General features: G+C 41.6%; 1 protein-coding gene across 9 annotated transcripts; it reads left to right on the top strand.

Annotated features, from left to right (window-relative positions):
• Positions 1 to 279: 279 nt before the first annotated feature.
• Positions 280 to 24,245, top strand: wnk3 (WNK lysine deficient protein kinase 3). Of its 9 annotated transcripts, none has more exons than XM_079557935.1 (25): positions 280 to 1,189; positions 7,949 to 8,121; positions 8,199 to 8,419; positions 8,878 to 9,035; positions 9,893 to 9,981; positions 10,071 to 10,290; positions 10,853 to 11,138; positions 11,222 to 11,316; positions 11,388 to 11,507; positions 12,060 to 14,822; positions 15,046 to 15,089; positions 15,177 to 15,309; positions 15,380 to 15,496; positions 15,593 to 15,694; positions 15,783 to 15,831; positions 15,904 to 16,035; positions 16,112 to 18,004; positions 18,501 to 18,580; positions 18,723 to 18,966; positions 20,141 to 20,226; positions 20,310 to 20,632; positions 20,957 to 21,192; positions 21,265 to 21,354; positions 21,599 to 21,762; positions 21,840 to 24,245. In XM_079557935.1, the coding sequence occupies exons 1-25, from the start codon at positions 521 to 523 to the stop codon at positions 22,371 to 22,373; spliced, it is 9,021 nt and encodes a 3,006-aa protein (XP_079414061.1). In that variant the 5' UTR covers positions 280 to 520; the 3' UTR covers positions 22,374 to 24,245. The 9 variants fall into 9 exon arrangements, with proteins under 9 accessions (XP_079414061.1, XP_079414060.1, XP_079414063.1 ...); XM_079557934.1 differs by having other exon boundaries at positions 11,388 to 11,540; positions 18,525 to 18,580; XM_079557937.1 differs by having other exon boundaries at positions 11,388 to 11,540; positions 18,723 to 18,825.
• The last annotated feature ends 1,544 nt before the right edge of the window (positions 24,246 to 25,789 follow it).

The following is a 25,789-nucleotide window of genomic DNA, read 5'->3' as shown; positions in this document are numbered from 1 at the left end:
TAATGTAAATAGTTGGAGAAAGTTTCTTTAAGTGCCAAACGCAGCACGGATGCTTAATATTGATGTTTGGAGTGATTTCGGGACAATTACAAGAAACCATTGTGAGTGAGTTCTTGAAAACCACTTTCCATTACAATTTCCCCAGTGTAATACGTGTATTACTGTAATGATTATGGCTTTTATGTTTTTTCAAGGGCTCTCTGATCTGTTTTCATCCTTTGGAATATTTGACTGAATATTAACACAATATCTTTCTTCTTTCAGGATTTCCTGAAGACTTTCATCGAGGATTTTGAAGACAGATCAAGGAGGACAACGTTTTACCAGTAATGCAATCCAAGAACAAAATGTAGTCAACAATAAAGTGAGACTGCTGCTGGTGGCCTCTTGGGTCTTTTAAGAAACGGTTCGCAAAAGGATCAGAAGGGGTCCCACACACAGACTGAGAGACGGGGGCTGAGGCTGGAGCACAGCTTTGGAGGAGGAGGAAGTGCAGGTGGAGCACAGGGGCCCAGGTCTCATGGCCACAGACCCAGGAGAACCCACGGGCACCGAGGAGTCCTCGGACAAACCCGATGGACAGAGGGAGGAGGACGCAGAGCGGGATAGGGCCATCCCACTGCGGGACAGGACACACAGCACCCCCTCTGACTTTCCCTCCTCCCAGGCTGAAGAGCGCAGGCTGGCTGGAGGTGAGGGTGGGCAGGAGGTCCAGGGGAAATCAGGCCGATCCATTACATTCTCTGCTTCTCTGTCTGTGGACTCTGGACAGAAGCGTCTGAGGAGAGAGAAGCGCTTCTTCAGGAAGAGTGTGGAGATCTGTGAGGAGAAGGATGAGGTTGACATACCCCCTGAACCCCCTCACAGTGCCCCCCAGCTGGAGCTGCAGAGCTCAGACTCAGTCTTCATCAGTAGTGCCCCACAACAAGGAGCTGCCTCTGCCTGCGCTGCTCTGGGTCAGGACCACTCCTGCCCTGAAACCAGCCAGGACGCCGGCAAAGACCTGTCACTGTCCTCTCAGAAGAAGGACAAGGAACTGGAGGAGGAGGCTGAGATGAAGGCTGTGGCCACCTCACCTGGTGGACGCTTCCTCAAGTTTGACATCGAACTGGGTCGAGGAGCTTTCAAGACAGTTTATAAAGGGCTGGACACAGAGACCTGGGTGGAGGTGGCCTGGTGTGAACTACAGGTGAGTTTTGGCTGTACACTTGAAACATAAAGAAAGAGCCTGATCAGTATACCCATATTTGCCACAGTAGTGATTAACACTTTTGCCTTTCTGTTTTCATGTTCCCTCTATGCTTACATAGGTTTCCTCTGCATGCTCCAGTTTTCCCTACCTCTAAAGACATACTGTAGGATTCTCTCTGGGGCAGGATGAATCAGAGTGTTTGAGAGTGAATGTGGGACGGGTAGAAATTACCCCACAGCTACTATTTCACATGTTTGCATTCATAAGTCAGTGTGTCTCATGCACCTTCCCGACCAAATGAACAAATAGAATCAATCTCGAGACCTTCTCGCTGTGAAAAGAGAGCCCCAACCCCTACGCCATAGTTCAAATAAATAATATGTTTGAGAATCAGCCTCAATAGCCTAAAAATGTTTTAAATGACATGGGTTCGTCCTGTTGTCTGCTGCTATATTGGTTGAACAGGACTGTCAGCAGTGGTGATGGACAAACAGCTGGAGCCTGGATTTGTTGTTTTATGGAAATGATCAGTAAACAGTTAAAGCCCTCTATGATAAAATGTTGTGTTTAGCTCATTTCATTTGGCAAACATAGATTTCTCAATGTCTGAAAAGTATTTTGTGAAGCCAGAGGAAGTAGAGACAGACACATTGTTGTAATGCACTTTGTGGTCACATGATATTGAAACTGGTGAAAGCAGTTTGTTTTCTTTGCCCGTCATGACGTAGCTGTGTGGAGACTATTTATTTGAGAAGTAAATGAAGCATTGTTAGATGGTGTGTCTGAACATGTGGTGGGTTGTGCCAATGAATTGTACAGTATTTGTAGATTCTTTGTCCGAACAATAGTGAGCTGTGTATCGGTCGGCCTTCTGATCTCACTGCTAGCATTGTGGGAGAAAAGTCCGCCATGGTTTCAAGCTAATTTCAAAACAAGAGCCTTGGATGATCCTTGCAATCAGGCCCTCCCTGATTAGTGTGTCAGGCACGTTCCCAGCACAGCACCTGCCCTGGACCCACTTCAACCCAAGCCAGATTAATTTACTTAAGTAACAAGTGTTAGTGTTTTCTATATTGCTTAAGTCTCTTTTCCTCACATCTCAGCACAAATCGTGTGTTTCCATTTTCACCCTTAGTCCCCATTTTGCTCCAACTTCTCATAGACCACTTTATTACATTTAATCAAGTATGCAATTCAGTAAATCTCCATTGTAACATTCTACAGTGGACAAACTTGTGTACGTTTACTTATGCTGTACTGACAGACCAATGTACACACTTTCATTTGAATCTCAAGACATTTTATATAAACAATCTACATGAATGCTTTGAGCAGTTCAGAAGTTCACAGGAGTTGACAATGATAAGGCAAACACAATCACATAGTAATCTATAACAAGGACCGTACAGATGCATCTACGAGCGACGTAGCCAGAGCTGCCCTGGGATTGATTGACAGACACGAGGTTGCCAATCTGTGCATCTGCCCATTCGACCGCCACCAACCACTCACATACGCTCACCATTCACCCAACAGCGTCTCCTCAATGATCTGACAAGGTCGAGCATTGTCAAGGTGGTATGGCAATATGACGAGTGGCATGAAAGCAAGCACATACCACATAACTGTCAGTATAAGGTTATTTTGAGCCAAGCACCAGCTGCTCATTGTATATTACTTCATGAACTAAACTTCACCCTCTTTCCAGTCAGATCACACTCTCATAAAGTTAGAAAACAAGTGATCTTGTTCTGTGGTTGTGATATTTCGTTTTTAGGAAGGATGCATTCTTGTATCTCTCTCCCACAGAAGTAATATTCTGTTATTCTGCAAATACTGTATACATATTTTGAAGTAACATTATTTAAATACACCCTCCACCTCAGTTATCCAGTGAAGTCAGTGATGCTTAGCTCTTCTTTGTCTTCTGCGTCCTGTGGGAGCATGGCCCTGAAGCACATCTCTGTTCTCGTCTATGTCCACAGACAAGGGAAGCCTGGGATTAGTTGTCCAAATGGGGTTTGAAAGAGTGCATAATTAAACTTCACAAAGCGGCCCGCCATTCTTCTCTGTTGCCTGGGAGTCCTGTGGTTATACGTTCAGAGCTGTATATCCCTTATTGCTTTGTCATGACTCATCCACATTGACGCGGTTCCATGTTTGCTACAGTAATGATTGTGTGGATGCCATTGCAGCAGCTATGTCAACATACTGAGTGTAAAGTCTGTCACTTTCGCTCTCGCTCCATCACTGTGCGTGAATGAGAGTGACTGTGATCCCGGGAGTTAATTACAGACAGTGGGTGCTCGTCATGACTCCAAACAAAAACTCTGCACAGACAGCAGAACTCAGACTGGTTCAACCCAGTCCTCCTGATCCAGGCGCCATCACAAACCATAACAAATTTACCCAATGGCCAATTATACACCTTTCCTGTGCAATATGCCTTTTTTGTTCAGATACTATAAGCTACGGCCAAAGCAGGTGACCTGGTCAGTCAAACCACACGTTTTTTCTGTTCGTGTTGTCTGGACCCAGCGATATTGAGTTCCAATTGACAATTGATTGATTATGTCGATTGAGAATCAGAGAAATGCATGGACCTTGCAGAAATGGAAAAAGCTTTTCAAGCCTGTGTTACCAATTTTCTCAAAGCGCCACGCTGTAGTCATTATTCACTGACACCATTCTCGGTGGTGATTAGCTGATATTGTAGCGACATACACAGTACAGAGTAACTACTAGTACTTTATTATACTTTAAAAGCACAATGCCCTGCTCATGCAACATTGACAGCTATTTATGATTTGCATTGCACCAAATTGATAAAAGTGATGGGTTTGGTAAACATATGTTTGTTGCCACCAACGATAATGCAATGTGTACCCGATAACACAATGACAAATTGAGACTTGACGGAAGCGAGGCTACCACCACCAACCACTCACACGCTACATTCATTCTGGTCTATTGTACATGTTTTTTAGTGGTCGGGGAAACCGGAGGAAACCTATGCAGACACAGGGAGAACATGCAAACTCCACACAGAAAGACCCACTACAGGGAAAATAAATGTACATGTGATATGACCCATTCAGCCATTAATGTAACTACAAAGCAGCTTGCTATTAAGCTGTGTAAGGTTTGGTCTGCCACAAACAACTTCTTCCTAAAAACCTTATCCCTTTAATATCATTAATAAAGTTGACATAACATTGGATTAAAATGTGTACACAGCAGAACAAATAATTGGCCTATCCTAAACTAGCCTCTGATAACCGATTTTTATTTGTTAAACCTGTGTTGTGAGTTCAATAAAGTTCTATCTTATCTTATTGATCTATATTTTAAGTCTTGATGTTGATGAGTGACGGAAATTGAGTGAGTCACAATTGATCTCGGCACAAAATGAGTTGAAACCTAGCCACAAAAACTGCACTACTTAAAAATAAGAAGACTTTGAATATGACTTTGTTTCTAAATGAAAGTTTTATCGGCACTTTATCTTTCCTTTTAGAGAAAAAGGTCTTGATTGAGGACTAGTTTCCTCTATACCCGTTGCATGTGTAACCAGCAACACTAAACTGAATGCAGGCACATGTTCTGTCACAGGGCTCCTTGAGGCTGAATCCTCACCACAGTCGTGACCTGACTAGTCCAGACGGCGCACTGATAATCAATTGACCATTTGACCGACTATAACCTTTAACATATGAAACAAATCTAGTCCTCATTTTAGTGCTAAAACCCCTAACCATAACTCAACTATAACCAATTATAACCCAGTACTCTCAAATAAACCTAAAAGTACAACAGAAAAATAATTCATACAGTAAAAGTCAAGTGTGTGGACTGGAGACTAACTTCTAGAAATTGCTATTTTTTCAGTAGTGTTGCATCTATTCTTTCAATACAAAACTGATATCAAATATTGATAACTATTACTGCTGCTGTGGTTTACTGAACTTGCCCTACTAACCTCTCTCACTGCACCAGGCCTCTTCAACTTTCTATCTTGTTAGTCAGAGCTGTGCTAGCATATGGTAATCTAATCCCAGTCACCCGCCTCCTCAGGTTTTTAAACGCTGACGTGCTTCTTCTTCTACAGTATGGCTAACAGTGCGCAGTATTTATTGACAACAGTGTGTAAAAAGTGCGTCAAAATGATACATTTCGGCGTAAGGGATGAAAATTGTCATTGTTAAAATGTTGATGGACTGTAACGTATGTGACATTTGCTCGAGGAGGTCGTGTCTATTTCTCACCGTGTTTTATGAGGCTACTTAACCGACCCTTCTGCCCCAACAGATGTCTGCTGTGTAAAAGTGCATGACTAGTTCAGGGTCAAACACTGTTTACAAGTTTATGTAGACTTGACATGTCAACAACACTACAATAATTAATCTCAAATTCATACACACGTCAATGAATGTAGTAGTATTTCATAATTTCTCAATGGAAGAGTTCTCTATACGTAATAAGATGATGAAAATATAAGTAGATGATAATAATAATCGTCCAAAAAGAACATTTTTTTTAAAATTAAATTCATTTTATTGGAAGACCAAATTAACTTTTTGAATTAATATTAATATATTAACATGCATTAATATTGTAAAAAGCAACATAGAATTGTATGTAGATAATAATAAAGACAATAATAATACTTACATTGTACAATTGTTTTAATAAATGGTTAAATCCTTCATTTTTATTTCAATATGTAGTGTTAAATATTCTTTATAAAGCTTTCGTAATTCAATACTTTAATGCACTATTAAATCACTTTTTTTTTAGTTATTACTAATTAATGTAATTTCATCTTTCTTGATGTGTAATAATTATTGTTTATACAGACATTTTGGTAATTGTGAAAAATTGCTTTAACTCTTTCGTTTAGTTAGAATGTGCATTTAGACCACTGCAGTTTGTCATGAACTTGAAGTGGTTGACTCTTAAGAAGAAAATCAAGGAGAAGAAGGAGGCAGTGGACAATGTCGAACTGCCACTAAAGTGGATCAAGAGATGTATAGATGAAAAAAATAAATTAAAAAAAACCCACCAGCTTTCAGACAATCCTTGATAAAGTTGTGCAGGCTGACACTCCTTTGTGCATCATTTGGTATTTAGCAATCATTAATGACATTTAAAACTGTAACGCATTTAGCCAACTTATCTGTGGCCATATTAGGGCCCAGAGCAAGTGATTTGTTATTACTACTTCTGTTGAGACTAACTCTGCCAGACGGCCAGAACATCCTGAAAAGGACAGTGAGGGATGTCAAAGGATAGTCAAACAGTTGGTAACACTGACACTGACAAATATGGTGCTGGAGGGAAAAGTGAGGAACTGTACTATTTTATGTAGTATGTACAAATGTATGTAGGCCATTATAAAATGCATATTATTTTTTTATGTATATAATGATAATGACGAGGATGAATTAGACAGAAAAATGACAAAATAATTGTAAGCCAAACTGAATGAATGAATGAACAACTTCATTGTCATTATTGTATGAAATTGTGTAGATCAGAGGTTGCGCTGCTGCGACTCTGTGCGTCGCCACTGTGGTCCAACCTGACCAGCATGTTTTTGAAGGTTAGGGAAACCGGAGTACCCGGAGGAAACCTACGCAGGCTCAGGGAGAACATGCAAACTCCAAGTTCCAGACAATCAGGTCTCACAGCTTAACAAAAGATTATTTCAAAGAAGTTGAACATATTGAAAATGTTAACAGAGAAATGTGTTTTGTTTGTTTGTATACTTTATTGTAATTAATTGTAATTGTATTGTAATACAAATGATTAGTCCCTGCCTCTGTTGCTAATGTCTAATAGTATTATTGTCTGAACATCTTCTGGCCGCAGTCCTTTTATGAAAAGCTCCACCGCATCAATGCCATTGATCAGTGGAAATCCACTGTTATGGGGACTCTATTTATAGAGTGTCTGTGACACAGTGGTTGCCATCTAAAGTTAATTTTTCATTTCATATGACCGTACTGATAATGTCCACAATTTTTTTTCAATGTGGCATTATCTAGTCCTGATTAATACTGTTTAATATAAGAGCGTAAATACTGTTGTGGCCATTTTAGGTAAAAAAAAAAAAATTGAAAAAATCCTTTGTCACTCTTGCACTTGAATTAGCAGACAACAGTTGCCTCTGACATGTCCAACTAGACAAACCCCTCTATATTAGCCAATCAGATCTTTTCCTTGAAAAATTATGACATGATTTAAGATCAAGAAAATGCAGTTATGTGTATGTATGTATGTATGTATGTATGTATGTATGTATGTATGTATGTATGTATGTATGTATGTATGTATGTATGTATGTATGTATGTATGTATGTATGTATGTATGTATGTATGTATGTATGTATGTATGTATGTATGTATGTATGTATGTATGTGTGTGTGTGTGTGTGTATATATATATATATATATATATAACAAATCCAAAGCCCTAGTACAAGCAACACAACCTTGTCTTTGGAGTTCATGCATGTAGTGCTGTGCAACATCTGGCTGAGCCATATCCTTGTCCTTGGAGGTACTGGAGATGTGTTGTATCTGCCAGGATGTGGATGTGCAGCAGATGAACCAAATGTATTTTATACAGCTAAGGCATGGGTGTTGCCATAAGAGTGGCAAAACTACTATGTGCTAGTACCATCTAGTGGCAATAGGTTTAAATGCACTGTTTTTGTGTGAGAAAATATTCATTAATTTTACCTCTTTTCTCAGGACCGTAAACTGACCAAGGCTGAGCAGCAGAGGTTCAAAGAGGAGGCCGAGATGCTCAAAGGGCTCCAACATCCCAATATAGTACGCTTCTACGATTCCTGGGAATCAGTGCTGCGTGGCAAAAAGTGCATTGTGCTTGTAACTGAACTCATGACTTCAGGAACACTCAAAACGTGTGTATAACATTGCAATAGAAGAAGAAGATGAATGAATATTGTTGTTATTAATTTGGGATGTTCTTTCCTCACAGTTACCTAAAACGCTTTAAAGTAATGAAGCCTAAAGTCCTGCGCAGTTGGTGCCGTCAGATCCTGAAGGGGCTGCACTTCCTCCATACCAGAACCCCTCCCATAGTCCACAGAGATCTCAAGTGTGACAATATCTTTATAACAGGCCCCACAGGCTCAGTGAAGATAGGAGACCTGGGACTGGCCACTCTTATGAGGACTTCCTTTGCCAAGAGCGTCATAGGTGAACATAACCAATACCATTCATTCCTGAAAAACACTCCACTGACAAAAGTATTACGCTGTAAGCTAGTCTGCCAATCAGTGCCATCAGTCACTCCGAGCCCCACCAACGACTCACTCACTACACTCACACAGGCGGTGGGTGAAGTGTCTTGCCCAAGAACGCAATGACAATCTGCACCTGTGGGAGCCATTATACTGCCTCGTATTCATATATTCATTAAATACAAGGCAGTGAGTGTTGAATTATCTTCGTAATGTTTATATCAATGTTACTGTTTTCACATCCTAAAAGTGTACCACAACAGGTTTGACAAGAGATTTAGCTGATTAGGTTCTGCTCAATTTTGTCATAGGTGTTTGAAAATTAAAATTGATTGATAAAATGTTCTTTCAATATTAATTGTAACTGTCAATACAATGAAATTATGATTTATATAATCTGTTATCTGTTAACAGGAACTCCAGAGTTCATGGCCCCTGAGATGTATGAGGAGCACTATGACGAGTCTGTGGATGTCTATGCCTTTGGCATGTGCATGTTGGAAATGGCTACCTCAGAATACCCCTACTCTGAGTGCCAAAATGCTGCACAAATCTACCGTAAAGTCACAAGTGTAAGTCTATGGACACATATATTACACATATATGGCTCATGAAAATTCTACAAAAGCGGGCTCTGAAAACAATACATAATGTTAGATATAGAGATCCATCGAATCCACTCTTTATTAAATGTAATTTATTAAAATTTGAGGATATTGTAGACTATAATATCCTCCAGGTTTTGTATAAAGCAAATAGAAAAATATTGCCAGTGAACATCCAAGAAATGTTTGAGAAAAGAGAAAGTCACTATGATCTGAAAGGAACAGACATCTTTAACAAGCCCAGGTTCAATTCTAAAGCAATGGAACGAACTGTTACAGTGACAGGAATCAGTTTATGGAATAAACTCCAGAAAGAAGTGAAAAAGTCAGAAACTCTCCTGGAGTTTAAAAAACACATAAAAGCTACAATGTTAAAAAAGTATGAAGTACTTGGACATGAATAATGTGGGATATTTGATTTGAACAAACATGAATTTGACGGTTTGTTTCTTTTTGACCATTTGTAAATATTCAAGAATACGAAGGTTCTGTATTTTATACATTGAAAAACTGAATATAGAATATAAAAACATCTGTTAATACTGTAAATATACATATGTATAAACATAAGACTGTAAATATATGTATGTAGACATACCATTTTCCAAAGGACAACAGTGTGAAGTGTAAAGTGTGAAGTAACAAAAGGGGCAGATATTATAAGACTTGTTCTTCTCCTCTGCTCCGTTTCATTCATACTGTGTTGGCTTGGCGGTTTTATTGTGATTGCATAACATCACTTTTGAATGAAATGAATAAATAAAATGAAAAATGAAATGAATGAACTCTGATGAATTGTTCACATGTTGGTTTACTCTCACCAGGGGATTAAACCAGCAAGTTTTGATAAAGTTAATGATCCTGAGATTAAGGAGATCATTGAAGGCTGCATTCGTCAAAACAAAAGCCAGAGGTAAGCTATAGTCAGATACAGTATGTTAAACTGTGTCAGCAACTGAGCATCTGATATTGATGTGTTTGCGTCTGTGTTGTTTCCTACAGATTGTCAATTAAAGACTTGTTGAACCACGCCTTCTTCGGGGAGGACACAGGGGTGAGGGTAGAATTGGCTGAAGAAGACACAGGGCTCCAAGATTGTCTGGCCCTGCGAATCTGGGTTGACGAGCCTAAGAAACTCAAAGGGAAGCACAAAGACAATGAAGCCATTGAATTCAGCTATGACCTTGAGAATGATAGCGCAGAAGAAGTGGCCCTTGAAATGGTGAGAATACAGACTTTTATAGACTGTTTATGCTTTTTGAACAGTCTACACGAGGACCTTTTACACCACGTGCTACTGTTGTATAACAATAATTAGTGTCAACCGTGGACAGTGATTTTTGTTTTTAAAGCTTTGACAAACAAACAAATACTTAAATCAAAGAAATTTGGCAACAGATCAAAATGTGCATTATTTAATTTTTATATTTGATATTAGTGCAGATTTTGCCTTTCAGTCACCCAGCAGCTATATGGGCAGTTATCATAGCGCCTTTACCCTCCATCTAGGTGCTCCGGGATCAATTGTTTTTTGTAGGTTTCTCGTAGGTTTTTACTGCTGACTTTCTCCACAGTTACGCATCAATTCAGTAAGAGAAACCTACCAGAAACATCTGGAGCGCCCTAGAGGCTGCCTGGATGGAGGGTAAAGACGCAATGCTAATCACCCACACAGCTTACAACAACTTACTAACTATTTTGATCATAAAAAACTTACATAATGCACCATTAAATGAATGAAAACTACATTTACCTTTTGCTCATGCTCTCACCTTTTGTCCCAGGTAAAGTCGGGCTTCTTCCATGAGAGTGATGCAAAGGTGGTGGGAAAATCCATTCGGGATCGTGTTAATCAGATCAAGAAGTCACGGGAGCTCCGACAGCAGCAGCTTCTTCAACAGCAGCAAGGACTTGAAGAGAGGAGAGACCCCTCTCTCATCTCCTACACTTTCTCTCACCCGTCAGGCTACTCTTCTCTGGGGCCAGGTGGACAGTCTGAGGACAGTCATGATTTGGACCAATATGTCAGACAACACTGTATTATGAGTGGGACAACCTTCAGTCTGACAGGTTAGAATCCATTGTGCTATAGGTATTGAACTGAACATTTTAGAGATTTTAACCGTGTTTTATTATTCTTTTTCTTTCTGAAGGCGAGAGTCTTGGTTCAACCAGTTGTGAGTCTTACGCCAGTGGACTGAGCCAGGTTTACTATCATCAGGGGGATTCATTCACTACGCCTGCAAGTGTATGTAACTTTATTTGTAAGCTAATCAAAATGTACTCTTAATTTAACTCTTGTTTTAATTATTGGTGTAGCATACGTCTGCTGTGGTTCATCCTCAGTTGCCCACAGTGGGAGAAAGCGGCAGTGTCGCAAATGTCCCCATTGTTCAGGGAGAAGGGACATTTCTCCAACAAAGCACATTGATTCCACAGGTATCAGCAAGTGTACCTCAACAATACTTTCAGGTGAAAAAGGAAGCCACTGACTTAAAGTCTGCCCATTTTAATGTATTAATTACCTAATCGCTCTCATGTTTGGGTTTTCAATAACAATTTGTCCATATCGCCTATGTAATAATCAGATGTCAAAAATTCCCGGGTTTCTCCCAGAATGCTCAACATATTTACAACTATTTAGAATCAACTCATTGATATTGATGACATGCCAAAATAGTCACTGTACTAAATTATACTCTGTAATTGAGTATTATTTGTTTCATTTCATTTATTTATTCATCAGGACAATGTACAGTTACATTATGCTCGTGAGCAAAGATGCTTGTACCAGACTGTAGCTTTTTGAAGCTAATTTCCATCTGTAGTCCTAGTAGTCCTATTTGAAAGAGTGTTCTGTGGGAAACTCCGCTAAAATCACCTGTTGGTAATTTATGCTTTTGCCAAAGCTTGTACTTACCTATTTTTCTACTGCTGTTCTCTCTTCCTCCTCTGTCAACCCCTCTCTTCATGGCTCATTGTCACACATAGCCTCAGACATACCCAGCAGATGCATTTCCCTCTACCACTCCCCACGGGTCACTGACTGCCTCACAGGCATACATGCCCCCCATTTCACCACAGGCGCCCGTTAATGTTCTCAGTACATCTGCGTCAGTTGGTGATCCTACTGGCCTAGCAGGGACCATTGGGCCCCTTACTCAGCAAAGCCAGCCCCCTGCCACTCCCATGCAGCAGACTGACATCATTCTCCAGACAGCACCCCAGCAAACACAGCCCGAGCTGATCCCACTGCAAACTATTGTCCAGCAACAACAGATGGGGATGGATCCACATGCCTCCACCCTGCAGCTCCCACCAGTGCAGCAGCAGCAGCAAATGGAGGCCCAGGCTACTCTGCTTCAACAAGTTAGTGCCGCTCAGCCGCTACCAGAACATGGTCAACAGAGCCTTTCAGCATCGGCCGCCCACATGCATCACCATGAGGCTTTGCAGCAGACTGGTGTTCAGTGTGCTCTTCCTACTCAGCCTCAGACGCCGGTCGTACCTCCACCAACAGGTAGGGAGCCAGCTCTGCTCATACAGCAGCCCACAGAGCAGCCACCCTTTACCCAGCACCAATCAGGGGAACTACTAAAGCAGCCGCCGCTTCAACCTTCACCCCTGTTTGTCCAGCCTGAACAACTGCCAGAGCACCAACAGCTACCATATCTCCCCCAACAGCTTGGTCAGCAAGAACAAAAAACTCTGCTTCAGCAACAAGCCCATCTACAACAAGTAGAGCAGCAGCAAGCACAGATCCACAAACAATTACTGGATCAAGCCCTGATCAAACAGCAGCAACACCAAGTGCTGGTGCCACCACAAACTCAGCCTGCTCAGCCCTCTCAAACCACACAGATTTACTACCAACAGACACAAGAGGCAAAAAAGACACCTCTGAATGAACAACTGGTACAACAACAACAACATCAGAAAGAGCAAGAGTTTCATCAACAGGCTCTGCTGCAGCAGCACTTCCACAATCAGGTCCTTCTTCAGCAGCAGGAGCAGGCTCAGCTCCAGCAGCAGGCCTTACTCCACCAACATCTGGAACAGCAGCGGCAACAGCATGCTCTGCTACAACAGCAACAAGTGGAGAGGCAGACTCTCATACAACAGCTCCAAGAACAGCAACATGCTGCAATTGTTCAAATCCAACAAACAATGAAGCAAGAGGTTGTTCCTGTTCAATCTAGTCAGCCGGTTCAATGTCAACCAACCAGTCTGCAGCATGTCTGTGTGCCGCATGCGCAGGCTCCTCAGGCTCCTCAGGCTATCCTCTCACAGCATCATGGTATGGAGCAACAGCAGCAAACAACTCATATCCAAACTCAGCAAAGCATCTCACAGCCGCAACTTATTTCTCCAAACATGGAGAATTATCCTGTTCAGGTCGGAGCTCAGACTGAAGGTGTGCCTCATTCTCATTCGACAGCACAGGTTCCTGTGCTGTCCTCTGTCCCAACCCATGCCCTGCCTCAACAAACAGATGCTCTTACTCAGAACCAACAACAGTTTATATCTCCGTCAGCTGCTCCGGTGCCTCATGTTGTCAACGAGACAAAAGTAAATCTACCAGTGGCCCTCCAGGGTCAGTCTCAGAAGCCCCCTTTACAGCCTGTTTATTCTGGTTTTACCACATCTGCACAGAGCCAGGTGGGTGCCACAGCCTTTGTCCAGACTCAATCTCTGACTGTCAACCAGCCATCTATTCCTCATCCCACAATTTCAGCCAATAGCCAGCACCATGGTTTGACTCCTAAAAGTGCCCCTGTGACAGGACCAATGCAAGGACAGTTACATCCCCAAGCTTCTTTGAACCTTCAATATGTTGGTCAGTCTCTGACACAAACTGCATCATCTCTCCAGCCAGACACAACACACTTGACACCACCCCACTTTCAGCAGATGCTGCTGTCTCCCGGAGCCCATACCCCTGCTGTGGACCCTGTGAAGTTCATTTCAAGTCCCCAACCTGTGCAGCAGATGGGACAGGCATTAATTGTGGAGCAGCAAAGAGCTGCGTATCTTCAACAACAAACTGTTGGTAGCAGTGCTGAGTTTTCAACTATCCAACCCATTTCTCACCCTCATCCTATTGAGTACCAGCAGCAGCTGAAGGTTCTTCCCCAAATTCAACAGACTGCTTCTTCGCAGCAGGCCCTGCCCCAGTTACCAATGCAAACAGCAGTCGGTGTTGTGCAGATGCAGACTCCTCAAACACAAATGCATCTTGAAGAGCCTCAGATGGTCACGCATCAACCAACTCCTCCTCCAGCCAATGTTGGAGCCACTCAGACCCTACAGAATAACCTGCCCCTCTACAGCCGTGTTGTGGCTGGTGCTCCCTCTTCCCCTCAGCATCAGGAGAAACAGACATTGACTGCTCACACACAGTCCCAGATACAAACACAATCTCTCCCACAGACACTCACTGAGGCATCCACAGCTGAACCTCTTCTGCCTCATTCTGTTTTTCCTGCACAACCAACACCCCTCAGCCCTACTTACTCATGCACAGCAACATCACTACCATCCCTTTCATTGTTGCCATCCAACCATCCAGCTGTCCCTGCTCCAGAGTTGCCCTCATCTCCACCAGCTGCCCAGGTAACCCTACCGAGGCATGCCGACCACATCCTCCCCTCTCCTCAACCTGTTGCACCTTTAGAGGCGCTTGACTCTAATGCCCCCATTCTGCCCCACGCCTCGCTGCAAGACTGTGAGCTTTCCCTGTTGGGCAATGCACAGGTACAGGTTTAAATAAAATTGATTTTCTCAATTTGGATCTCATTTACCATTTGGAAAGCTAATGTTTATGATTCCGTTAAGAAACTAACATTGCTAATCTTATTGTGGTACCCTATTCTATACCAATAAATTCTCCATCAATAAAATTAATAACAAAAAGTGCTATACAATGTTATATTATATTTTATTCTTTGTTGTGTATTAATGTATTAATTCCCTTCAGGATGGACCCTTGCTCTTAAGTACAGAGGGAAATTCTTCATGTGGGTATGTTGTAACATTTCAGTATAATTAAACAAAATTGTAATAAAAAGACAACTTTAGTAATTGGCAACACTCTCCTTCTGTCCATAGATCATTTCCAGCAGGAGAAGAGAGTTTTCAGGTGATGCCCAATGGAAAATTAGAAAAAGTAAAATCTCAAAGAAGATCATCGTGCCAAAAGCCTGAAAAGGTGTTGCATCAGTTCCAGCTGAGCATGCTCCAGGTCAATATACAATGAACATGTTTGAAAGCTTTAGTTTACTTCAGTTGTGAATTTAAGTTGTTGTTCACAGGCGTCCAGCAGTGGCGACAATATGGTTGAATGTCAGCTGGAAACTCACAGCAACAAAATGGTGACATTTAAATTTGACATAGAAGGAGATTCCCCTGAGGATATTGCTGATTACATGGTAAATAAAGATTTGCATTGATTTGCAAAAAATATTTGCAAAATCGCAATATTTTGCAAGCCTTCTACACTGATGCACTGATGACGGGTTTTATAGGTGGAGGAAGACTTTGTTCTGGAGGTGGAAAGAGGCAAATTTATTGAGGAACTTAGAGCCATAGTTAGGAAAGCGCAAGAAATTCTTCAAACACATTCACGGGTAATGACTATTATCTATTATTATTTATTATATATATATATGTATATATATATATAGTAACGTGTAACTAAACAAAATCTTTATTTAGACCGGGTCCACTGACCAATTGCATGTGGGCACACCAACCTCTGCCTCTGGTAAGTGTAGGTGTAATAATCACATTTATGATTGATGCGGTAAGGTTTGCATTAACATGTGTTGTTCTTTAGGGGAGTCTGCCCCTCATTCATCGCCTGTGGGACGCTGGCGCTTCTTCATCAACCAGACCATTCGTCACAGAGACTCTTTGTCCACCGCAGCTGCAGAAGGAATGGCTGTGCAACCCTCTGACACAGAAAAGGGTATGGTTTCCTTTACTTCACCAAGACTGACTTACTGCACATTGACCTAAACCCCTCCTGTGCTCCTCTCTTGTAGACCATGGGGGCTCTCATGCCGAAACGTCTGGTCCTGATCAGAATGCTCCTGTCTCCTCTGTCTCGGCCCCTGCTTCTATTATCCCCACAACCACTGCAGCCTTCATTCCCCAAAGCACTGCATCAGCTCCATCCTCTACTCTACAGTGCCCAATCTCAGATAAAAAGCCATCGTCTGTCAATCCGATTAACAATACACCCATGTCTTTGGCCTCAGCTGGAGCTACTTTTTCCAGTATTGTGTCTCCAACACATACTGTGGCGTTTCCTCCAACAAATGCATCCCCAGGAAACAGTGGCAGCTCAACTGTTACTCAGACTTTAGGAGATGCAGTTGTGATTACCGCAGTGCCAAGTGTGCCCTCCAACACAGTTCAGTCTCCTCCGTCAAGCACCACTGTACTTTCTTCTGTTTGCCTGGCCCAGCAGGGCCTAATTCAGCAGATGGGTATGGCCACAGCCCAGTCATCACTTCAGCCTCAGCTTCCATCTGCTATACAACAGCATGTGCCGATATTGCAACAACAAATTCCAATTCCACCTGTTCATCAAGCTGCAGCAGTCACACCTGTGCAGCCAGTTCACCTGGTACAGCCAGTGAAGTCAGTCGCACCGGCACAGCAGAACTTGACCCCACTACCACAGCGGCAACAGACTCACATGGGCCCGGACAAGCTTCAGCTCCAGCAGTTGCAGCAGAAACAACAACAACAACAACAACAACAACAACAACAGCAACAACAGCAACAACAGCAACAACAGCAACAACAACAACAGCAACAACAGCAACAACAACAACAACAACAACAACAACAGCAACAACAGCAACAGCAGCAACAGCAACTGATGCAGCCAGTGCCATTGCAAATTCCACAACAGCAGAATGTTCCTCTGCAGCCGTTTGTACCAACTGCCCCTTTACAACATGCTAATGTTCAACAGACCACTGAGTTTTCACAGCAGCCAATTGCATCTCTCTCACAGCAGGCCTTGGCTCCTGCAGCAGGTGTCACTGTCCTTGCCCAGACACTGAATGAACAGTTGCATTTACAGCAGGTTCAACTACAGCAGCAGCTGTTACAAGGAAATGTGGCTTTAAATCCAGACCCGGTGCTTCCTTTGTCCATTAATCAACAGTTTGTTCCACAGCAGTCACAGCTCAGTTTTACCCCTGTCCCACTAGAGCAGATTCAACCATTGCATTTTACTCAAGAAACTCAACAGCAACATGTGCTCTCCCAGAATTTGCCACAGCACTTTGAGCCACAGGATACTGCCCAGAAACAGCAGCACTTTGCTGTGCAGAAACAGTCATCCCTAAGTCAACGGTCTGAGTCTGAGGTTTCCACAGAAGACGCGAGTGTGACAGAGGACTCTGGTGCTCCTCACCCTTCATCAGATTCATCCCTGCCACCTCTCTGTCTAAACACAGGAGAAAATCTGCCTGCACTGGCCCATGCAATGACACCATCTCCTGCACAGCCTTCGTCTGTCGCTGAGTCTGACAGTGAAGGCCCTCCAAAAATAGAGTTTGTGGACAATCGTATCAAGACCCTTGATGAAAAATTGCGTAATTTGTTGTATCAGGAATATACCAGTGGCACAGCGTTGACTGGGGGATCTTTGTCAGCTCCTACATCTGTGTCTGCTGGCTCTGCTGCAGGTGGAGACGAATCATCACAAGCACAATCCAAGCACTCTGGGACATATGCTCCTGCTACCTGTTCCTCTGATACCTCCCCACACTCCTCCACCTCTAGCACCTCCTCCACCACTCCCCGCTCCTCCTCCACCTCCCCTGAGCTGGAGAGGGCTGAAAGGGCTGATGAAGGTTTTCGTAAATCCTCTGAGGTGATCCCAGTGGAGCAACAGCCTGGCCCGTGTCTGCTCACAGGTGAGTGGAGTAGCCAAACTATTTACTCAAGCAAGAGTACTGTAAGTTAGTGACCCAAATATAATTATTTGATTAAAAGTACTTGAAGATGGATATACCACTTGAGCACTGGCAGTACTAAGTGTGCGTAAAAGTAGAATGTCCTGTGTGTTTCGGTCTGGCTGTCACACCCACAGTGGCGCAAGTTGTCACAAAAAGTCTTCACATAATGTGAAAAATATTTACAAGGTGCATTGATTTTACGAAAATGTATTCACGGTTAAACTAGTTAAACTTTATCTCACTTCCATCTGTCAACATGAAGCTCTGTCACTGACTGATTCACTCACAGTAGAAAGAGTAAGCAAATGTTATAAGAATGTTGTATGTGTTATTTTACTTCACATTACTTTAGTAGAAGTAAAAAGTACTGTGAGATAAAACTACTCCAAAAAGTAAACTTACTTCATAAAGTTATTAATAAATGTAACTGAGTATTACCTGCCCCTGCTCACAGACAACATCCTTCTCTCTTCCAAAGAGAAAAACACAATTGAGGGCCAGCGACCACCAGTCCCCGGAGAACCAGTAGTCCTTGTAAGTAGTGAAGTATTGCTGTTTTTTGTAAATGACTGTATTTGTGCTCCGTAACTCCACTCACCTCTGTATTTCTATGTTTCAGTGTTTGCATATGAATGTTTCAGTTTCTTGTAGCCATTATTTATTTTCTCAACTCTAGGCTGTACCCCCTCAATCTGACACCAGTACAACTGGAGAAGCATCCTGGCCCCCCCAGCAGTCGATCCCCCTCCGGCATGGACAACAGCAACGCAATGCAGGAGGTGGATATTTTGGCCTAAACCTGACATGTCCTAGTATCAAAAATCCTGTTAGCAAGAAATCGTGGACTCGCAAATTCAAAAACTGGGCGTGCAAACTGCGCCACTCCACCAGCTTGTTCAAGAAACCGAGAGTCCTGCAAGGTAGCGTCATTTTAGAGAGAGAGAGCGAATGGGATGCTGGGGCATGATCCTAATCCTAATACAATATAAATAGTGCTAGTACGATAACGTAGTTATTGCATTAACCCTGAGTAATAACTATTGAAAGATGTACTGCTAAATGTGTTTTGTTTTGTTTACGTGACTATAGTCATCCTCCTTATGTGTTGACGTCACTACATACATTACTGTTTTTTTCTGAATTCCTTTTAACAAAATTTTATTTTCTTGGAAGTCTTTCTGTTTGCATGGGTTGCTCAGGGATGAACAGTGGAGAGTAGATGCTCATTGTAGAAGCTTGATGCCTTTGACCAGAACATATCACCTCATATCACCCTTTTTGTCTGCCCCATGACCATGGGTGCAGCCAGCAGACAGTCCAACTTGTCTCCTCCTGCTGGTTCAGTGCACACAGCACCTGCCTTTACAACAGATAAGACACTGTAGATGCTAAGTCACTGGCATATCTCATTCGGACACATAAAAAGTAGCATAGCTATAATAGGTTATTCTAAAAAATTTCCTTTTGCATGTATTTATATGAAGCTAAGTTGGATCCCTGCATGATCCATATGTCTACATCTGTCTATTGGATGATTACCTGTAAGTAGTTCAACATATTTTGTATATATATTTATATATACGTTTTATTGTTTATACAATGCAGTCTTTTTGCCCACATTGCTAATATAGAATCCCTGATACCAACACAAAGAACAATTTCTAGATGATTTTGGGCTTTGTTGTTTGGTATATAATATGGGAGCCAATGCCAAAGAGTGGATGTGTGGCTGGGTGGGTTTTAGTGACATCAACTGCTGTTTGTCTTAATTTTTTTTTTTTAACATTTCCAATGTATTGTACCACCCCTCCCCACATGCCCGTACCAGTACCTAATTAGCATGTTTTTTACTGCCACTAAAATATCCCAAAAAAGTTTGCACATTTTGCTGACCTGCATGCAAACCATGTGGGTCTATAAGCTGAATATGTGATTAATGTATAGCTTTTTGTGTTTGTTCTCCACCTCTGTCTTTGTGAATCCATACTTTTGGCTGTCTTCTATTTCTGTCTTTTCTTTGTCAATGTGGTCTTTTTACTCGTGTTTTGTTTTTCTGTCGATGTCTACCCTATTCCCTGCCATTCATTTTATTAGATGAACCATCTAGTAGCCAGTCCTTTAGTGAGGAGAAAGAAGTGCCCGCTGAGAGCCCCCCAGAAATACGTTCTGGACGATTTCAGGTATAATTAGTCCACACTTTATGTCCTAATGGCCTTATACATCTATCCTACTTCCAATGCATCCTGTTCCTATGAATCTTCAGGTGACTCCAGTGACTCAGTCATCTTCCCCTAAAGAGGCACCAGACCACAACAGGACTCTGCGAAAAGTGGGTCGTTTCTGTGTAACTCGAGCTGAATCCAAGAAGGAGGATCCACAGACAGACAGCTCACCAGTATCTCCAGACCTAGAGAGAGAAAGGAGGAGATCTCGGCCAAAAGAAGGGGACAGAGATGATAGTAAAAGGACCCCAGCAATGTCCCGGTCCCACAGCCACACTCACTCCCCTCCAGGCAGCAGTGACGACGATGAAAGTGAGGTAGAAGATGAGGACCTGCGTAAGGAGCTACACAAACTGAGAGAAAAGTGAGAAGCTTGTTTCATCCAAATTTACCAGTGAAGTTGTTGTAACTCAGTAAAACCCTGCTTTGAAAGGGAGCTGTTTATACTTCAGATTAAAACATTTGTCTGTCTTCCTTTTCATACACTTTTCATACAATTTTGGAATGCAAAATTCTCTGTTTAAAGTCTTATAAAACATTGTACATTAAAAGTGCTTTGTTGCCAATGTCAGGAGTATTATGACTTGTCACAACTTTTCATTTGTAAAACAATGTAACAGTGTGATGTATAATCTCTGATTGCACCCATGCTGGTTTCCTTTTACAATGATTGCATTTATATTTACAGGCACATCAAGGAGGTGGTGTCCCTTCAAGCCCAGCAAAACCAGGAGCTGCAGGAGCTTTACCGACAGCTCCGTTCTCTGAAGGACCAGAGGCAGAGTCTGCCTGTTGTTCTTTCCCAAACTACACCTCTCCCTGCTGCACCCCCAGTGCTGTCCCCACGAAGACCCCGAACTGCCAAAGTCAAAATCCGGCAACGACCCCACTCTCACATAGACAACAATGGAGTCACGCATTCAGGTGCGGCTTGTATTGCGGACAACTAGCCTACTGTATATATATACATATTTTTGACCGATTTTTCTGGACTAGGCATCCAACTATCAAGTAGCTTGTCGGGTAGTGACCAGAGAATACCAATGTGCAACCCAGAACAGCAGTCCTCCCTGCCTAGTCAGAGAGGTACAATTCAGCACCCAGTTCCAGTTGATCAATGACAAAATATTGTTTTCCACCCCTAGCCCATCTCCATCCAAAATTCAAATGGATGGCATAGTTTGCATGCTTTCGATCCTCACAATGGAGAGCACAACAAAGAGACAACTGGCTTTGGGGCATCAGCGTTAGCTGTGCAACAACAAGTGGTTTATGCAATCTAATCATCAACATAGGCGCAATAACAGAATTGTTTGATGTCTTTCCACAGATCACAGTCCTTTAAGAAAAAGCACATTTACAGATGAACTGCACAAGCTGGTTGATAATTGGACAAAAGACCCAGTGGGATCTAATCCTCCAAAGCCTTCATTGAATCAAATAAAGCAGATTCAGCAGGTGCAGGAGTTAGGGGGCTGGGGCCAATCTACAGAGGTAAGGCCACAATGCAATAAAATATGGAGGAAAAAAAACATTGCAATCTAGAATTTAATAATCATTCATACTTACAGGTGACACAGCCCGGTTGGTTTCAAGTGCCCCCTGTGAATTCTCAGACACCTCCTGCCCCCGGGAGTACCTCTCACTTTGCAGGTGCAGGAGGAAACCTGTCTGGCCTGCATTCAGTTGGACCATCCCTACAGATGGCTCAAGTGCCCCAAATGCAACCGAGTTCACACCTCCACCAGTCTCTTCCCATCCAGCAAATGACCTATCAGCAGTCCCCTTTGCTACAGCAGATGCCACCACCAACCCGAATGCAAACACCTGTGTTATCCCAGTCACAACCACAGACACAGCCCGTCTCTCAAGTCACCCTCTCCTCACCACAAAGCCAGACGCTGCTACCTTCTCAAATGCCTACATCTCCAGTTTCAGCCACAGCACCTCTGCTCCCTGTCAGTGGCACCACCTCATCAGTGGATACTGCCACTACGACCCCAGCCACTTGCTCCGCTGCCTGCTCTACAGCTGCTGCTCTGCCGTCTTGTGCCAAAATTCACCCAAGTCCTCCCACATCAACTCTTCCTTTGGGACAAAAATGAATCCGAAGTAAAACGTGGAGACCTGGTTTATGGCATGGAAACTACTTGGTAAAAGATGTAAATTATTCTGATTGTTAGTTGTGTGTTTTTTGCGTGGGATGAGGAGTGAATGCTAAAGAGCATAAAGAAAGATTTGAGAATGTTCAGACAGAAGGCTACATGACTTTTGAACATGTTTGGATTATTGATTTGTAAAAATCATTAATGTATGAATGGGTGCAATGTTAACGAGTTTGAGCGAAAAACTCTTCCTACTGAGATACTTACATACAAGTCATAATTGTGTCTTGCTCCAAAAATTTATTAAAAAGTGCAATTAGCAATGATAATGAGCATGTGATATAATTTGAATTTAAACCAATTTTTGTTGAAGCACCTATGTAAAGACCAGATACAGTAGATACTTTGCAAAACGATTAAAAGATTTACCTGACAACAAATGCAAGCATAAATTTGAGTATGTAGCTATTGTCTCAAGAATCATTGTGTTTGAATCAATTTGTTTGCAGCCTCAAAATATCTGTTTAATTAATTAATTCACTATAGTATAATCCAAAGCCCAATAAAAATGCATAGACATTGAGGGTGCATGACTTTATCGACTTGCCTATAACATGCCCATAAGCATGGCAAGTTCTTGCACTTGCCGTATTAATTTATTTGTTATTCACTGGAGTTGGGTAAACTTGGATAGATTTCACATAATACTTTAAGCGTCAGAAGAATACATACTACCGGTACATATCTAACAGTACATTTATTAACCGTGTGTCCTACTGAAGAGAAACATTCAAGAAAAACTGCCAAATCATGTTTGGACTACGGACATCAAACGGGTTATTCCCATTTGCCTTGCAAGTTACTACTATTTTTGTGTGCTTAAGGATTTTTATTTTCGTGTGACAGGAATTTATGAGAGACCGGCTATTGCAATTACAAAGTGTGTCCCCGCTCTTTTTATTTAAACCAGCCTCCTAAATGTGCAAATGAAATAGATGTTTACAGGCATTTTATTTTATTTTATATCTTATTTTATTTGTATCGATCAAAACAAAGAGAGCTATCATGAGACTGCTGTAAGAAAGTGTCTTGTTGGACTTATGTCCAGGTTGGACTTATGTCAATCATCTGTTTAACCTTAGCCTTTCTCTCTAGACGACTGGGGGTACGGGACAGCTACGTGAACGTGAGCCCCACTTTACTAAAATAAACACTCCATTCCTTCAATCTTTTTCATGTAGTTGCTTTAGGTAATTAACATCGGAATATTATTAAAGTTAGCTCTGTTGACTCCTTTTAAAGCTTGTGACAAATATATTTTATTTTAGATGCAGTGATTTTGTTTCAGTGTAAAAATACAGCATTGCACTTGTTTTTTTTTTATTATTATTGGTTAATTGTATTGTTTGTGTTCAATTACACGAAAGGTGCACAACAAAAAACTTATCTTGTTATCATAGGTATCATATGAGTAAAAGGGTGATACTGTGAACTACAACCACAAGCTACAACTCAATTATGACTTGAGAAGAAGGGTTGAATATGTCCTTAAAGTAGTACCAAAATGTTATCTTAAAGATTATTTTTGTATGAAACAGGGTGAACAATTAAAAAAAAAAAAGAAAAAAGAAAGGAAGAAAGAAAGAAAGAAATTGTGTCCTCACTCCTCGAAAGATGATGTAAAACTGTAAGACACTGTGCTGGTTTTCATCTGTTGTTCATGGGACTCCCCAGACTTGGTAACTATATAGTATTCAAGGGTTGGATCAGGTTAAGATTTATTGTGTTTACAATAGTTAAGTTAGGAAATAATAATGCACCAGCAAGTAAACCTCCAACCTAACTATTTGGGGGGTCCCGCATAGCAAATATGTGAACCACCAAAAAATAAAAATAAAAAATAGGCTTAAGAAACCTTACAAAGGGTTGCTGTTGATTAACATCTGTAAATGTAACTAATTTCGTTGATTTTATTTATGTTTTGTAACTAATTACAATAAATGGGTTGAAACATTCAGTAGGTTATATATTGTGCAATGATTAAAAAACAACAACAAAGAAACAGTTGAACATCAGGTTTGAATTCGTTACACTCACTTGCAAAGGCTTTTTTAATAGTCTTGTCAGTGTAGTTGACCTTCAAGAGAAAGTCTGGTGTCACTAGGTCCAGTTTATGTTTTGAGTTTCATCGTAAAAATCATCAAAACATATATCTTTTATGATAATGTAGTAGATCTTGTGTAGTAATACACAGCCATTTTCCTTCAGCCCAAATGAATTTGCAGCATTCCCAAATACAGAGTGAATGATGGGCCTTGTTTGGCCCATGTGGGACTGAGCCACAGCAGCACTAGAGCCCAGCCTCTTTGATTGACTTGTGTCAACATCATATGGTGTTTAAGTGGCCCACATGGCAGACTTTCTAAGGCTATCCAAAATGTAGCCAAATATAAACTAAAAGTACATCAGGCTGACATAGCCTACCTGAATGAATGACCCAGAGTGGGGTGGGTTAATAATCTTAAAAGGGGCCAATAACTTAAATTGAGTTGGAGGAAGAGATCGTGGATCCAAGCGGCCGAAATTACTTTCCTTCGCAGGGTGGCTGGACGCACCCTTAGAGATATGGTGGGGAGCTCAGTCATCTTGGAGGAACTCAGAGTAGAGCTGCTGCTTCACGTCAAGAGGAGCCAGCTGCCTCCGTGATCCGACCCGGATAAAGCGGAAAAAAATGATTGGATGGATGGATGCAAGGGCTGCAAACAATGACTTTAATTTAATTTTGCTCAACTTTCTCCCATTATATGCACTAAACTATATCTGGAACTCGGTAAATATTGTAAAAAGACAAAATAACAGAACTGAGGTAAAGTGATATGTAAAGGAGTTGATATCACATTTTCATTCAAACTGCATTGACTTTTGAAATAAACAAATAAAAGATTTTAAAAAAAAAATTAAAGGAGTAATTTGGCCCGCTCTGGCACGGGATTGGTGTCTCTGATACGCGATCTTTTTTCAGGGAAGTCGCTTCCTCTACGTGGTTCTTCTAAGCGTTGTTGCTCCGGAGAACTGGCTCCCCCTTGCAGTAGCATTTGTGTTATGGTTTTACCTCGCCAAGTTTTGATGGCACTTGCCGTTTATGGATGTTGAAATATAAAAATAAAGATACAAATTTTAGTGTTTAGACAGAATGGTGCAAACCAAGCAACATGGTAAGCATTAAAGCTTTCTCTAATTTTTGCTAACATTTGGGACAGAAAATAACAATAATCATCATCATAATAATAATAATTACAACAACAACAATAATCATCATCAACAGCTTTTATTCTTGTTTTGCTTTTTGTTTTAGTAAAAGTAAAAAAAAAAATCATTTTCTTTGTTTTAGTAAAAGTAACTTTATTGACATTCAT

This window comes from Gobius niger (genome assembly GCF_951799975.1).
Source record: "Gobius niger genome assembly, chromosome: 6".
NCBI lineage: Eukaryota > Metazoa > Chordata > Actinopteri > Gobiiformes > Gobiidae > Gobius > Gobius niger.
This window is presented reverse-complemented; position numbering and strand designations above follow the sequence as displayed.

What these genes read in the sequence shown, in the direction of transcription:
- wnk3 (XM_079557933.1), top strand. Translation starts at nt 521, where the DNA reads ATGGCCACAGACCCAGGAGAACCCACGGGCACCGAGGAGTCCTCGGAC. An exon ending in TCTACCGTAAAGTCACAAGT is followed by an intron (nt 9,036 to 9,892) that starts GTAAGTCTATGG and finishes TACTCTCACCAG; the next exon opens with GGGATTAAACCAGCAAGTTT. An exon ending in AAGAAGTGGCCCTTGAAATG is followed by an intron (nt 10,291 to 10,852) that starts GTGAGAATACAG and finishes CTTTTGTCCCAG; the next exon opens with GTAAAGTCGGGCTTCTTCCA.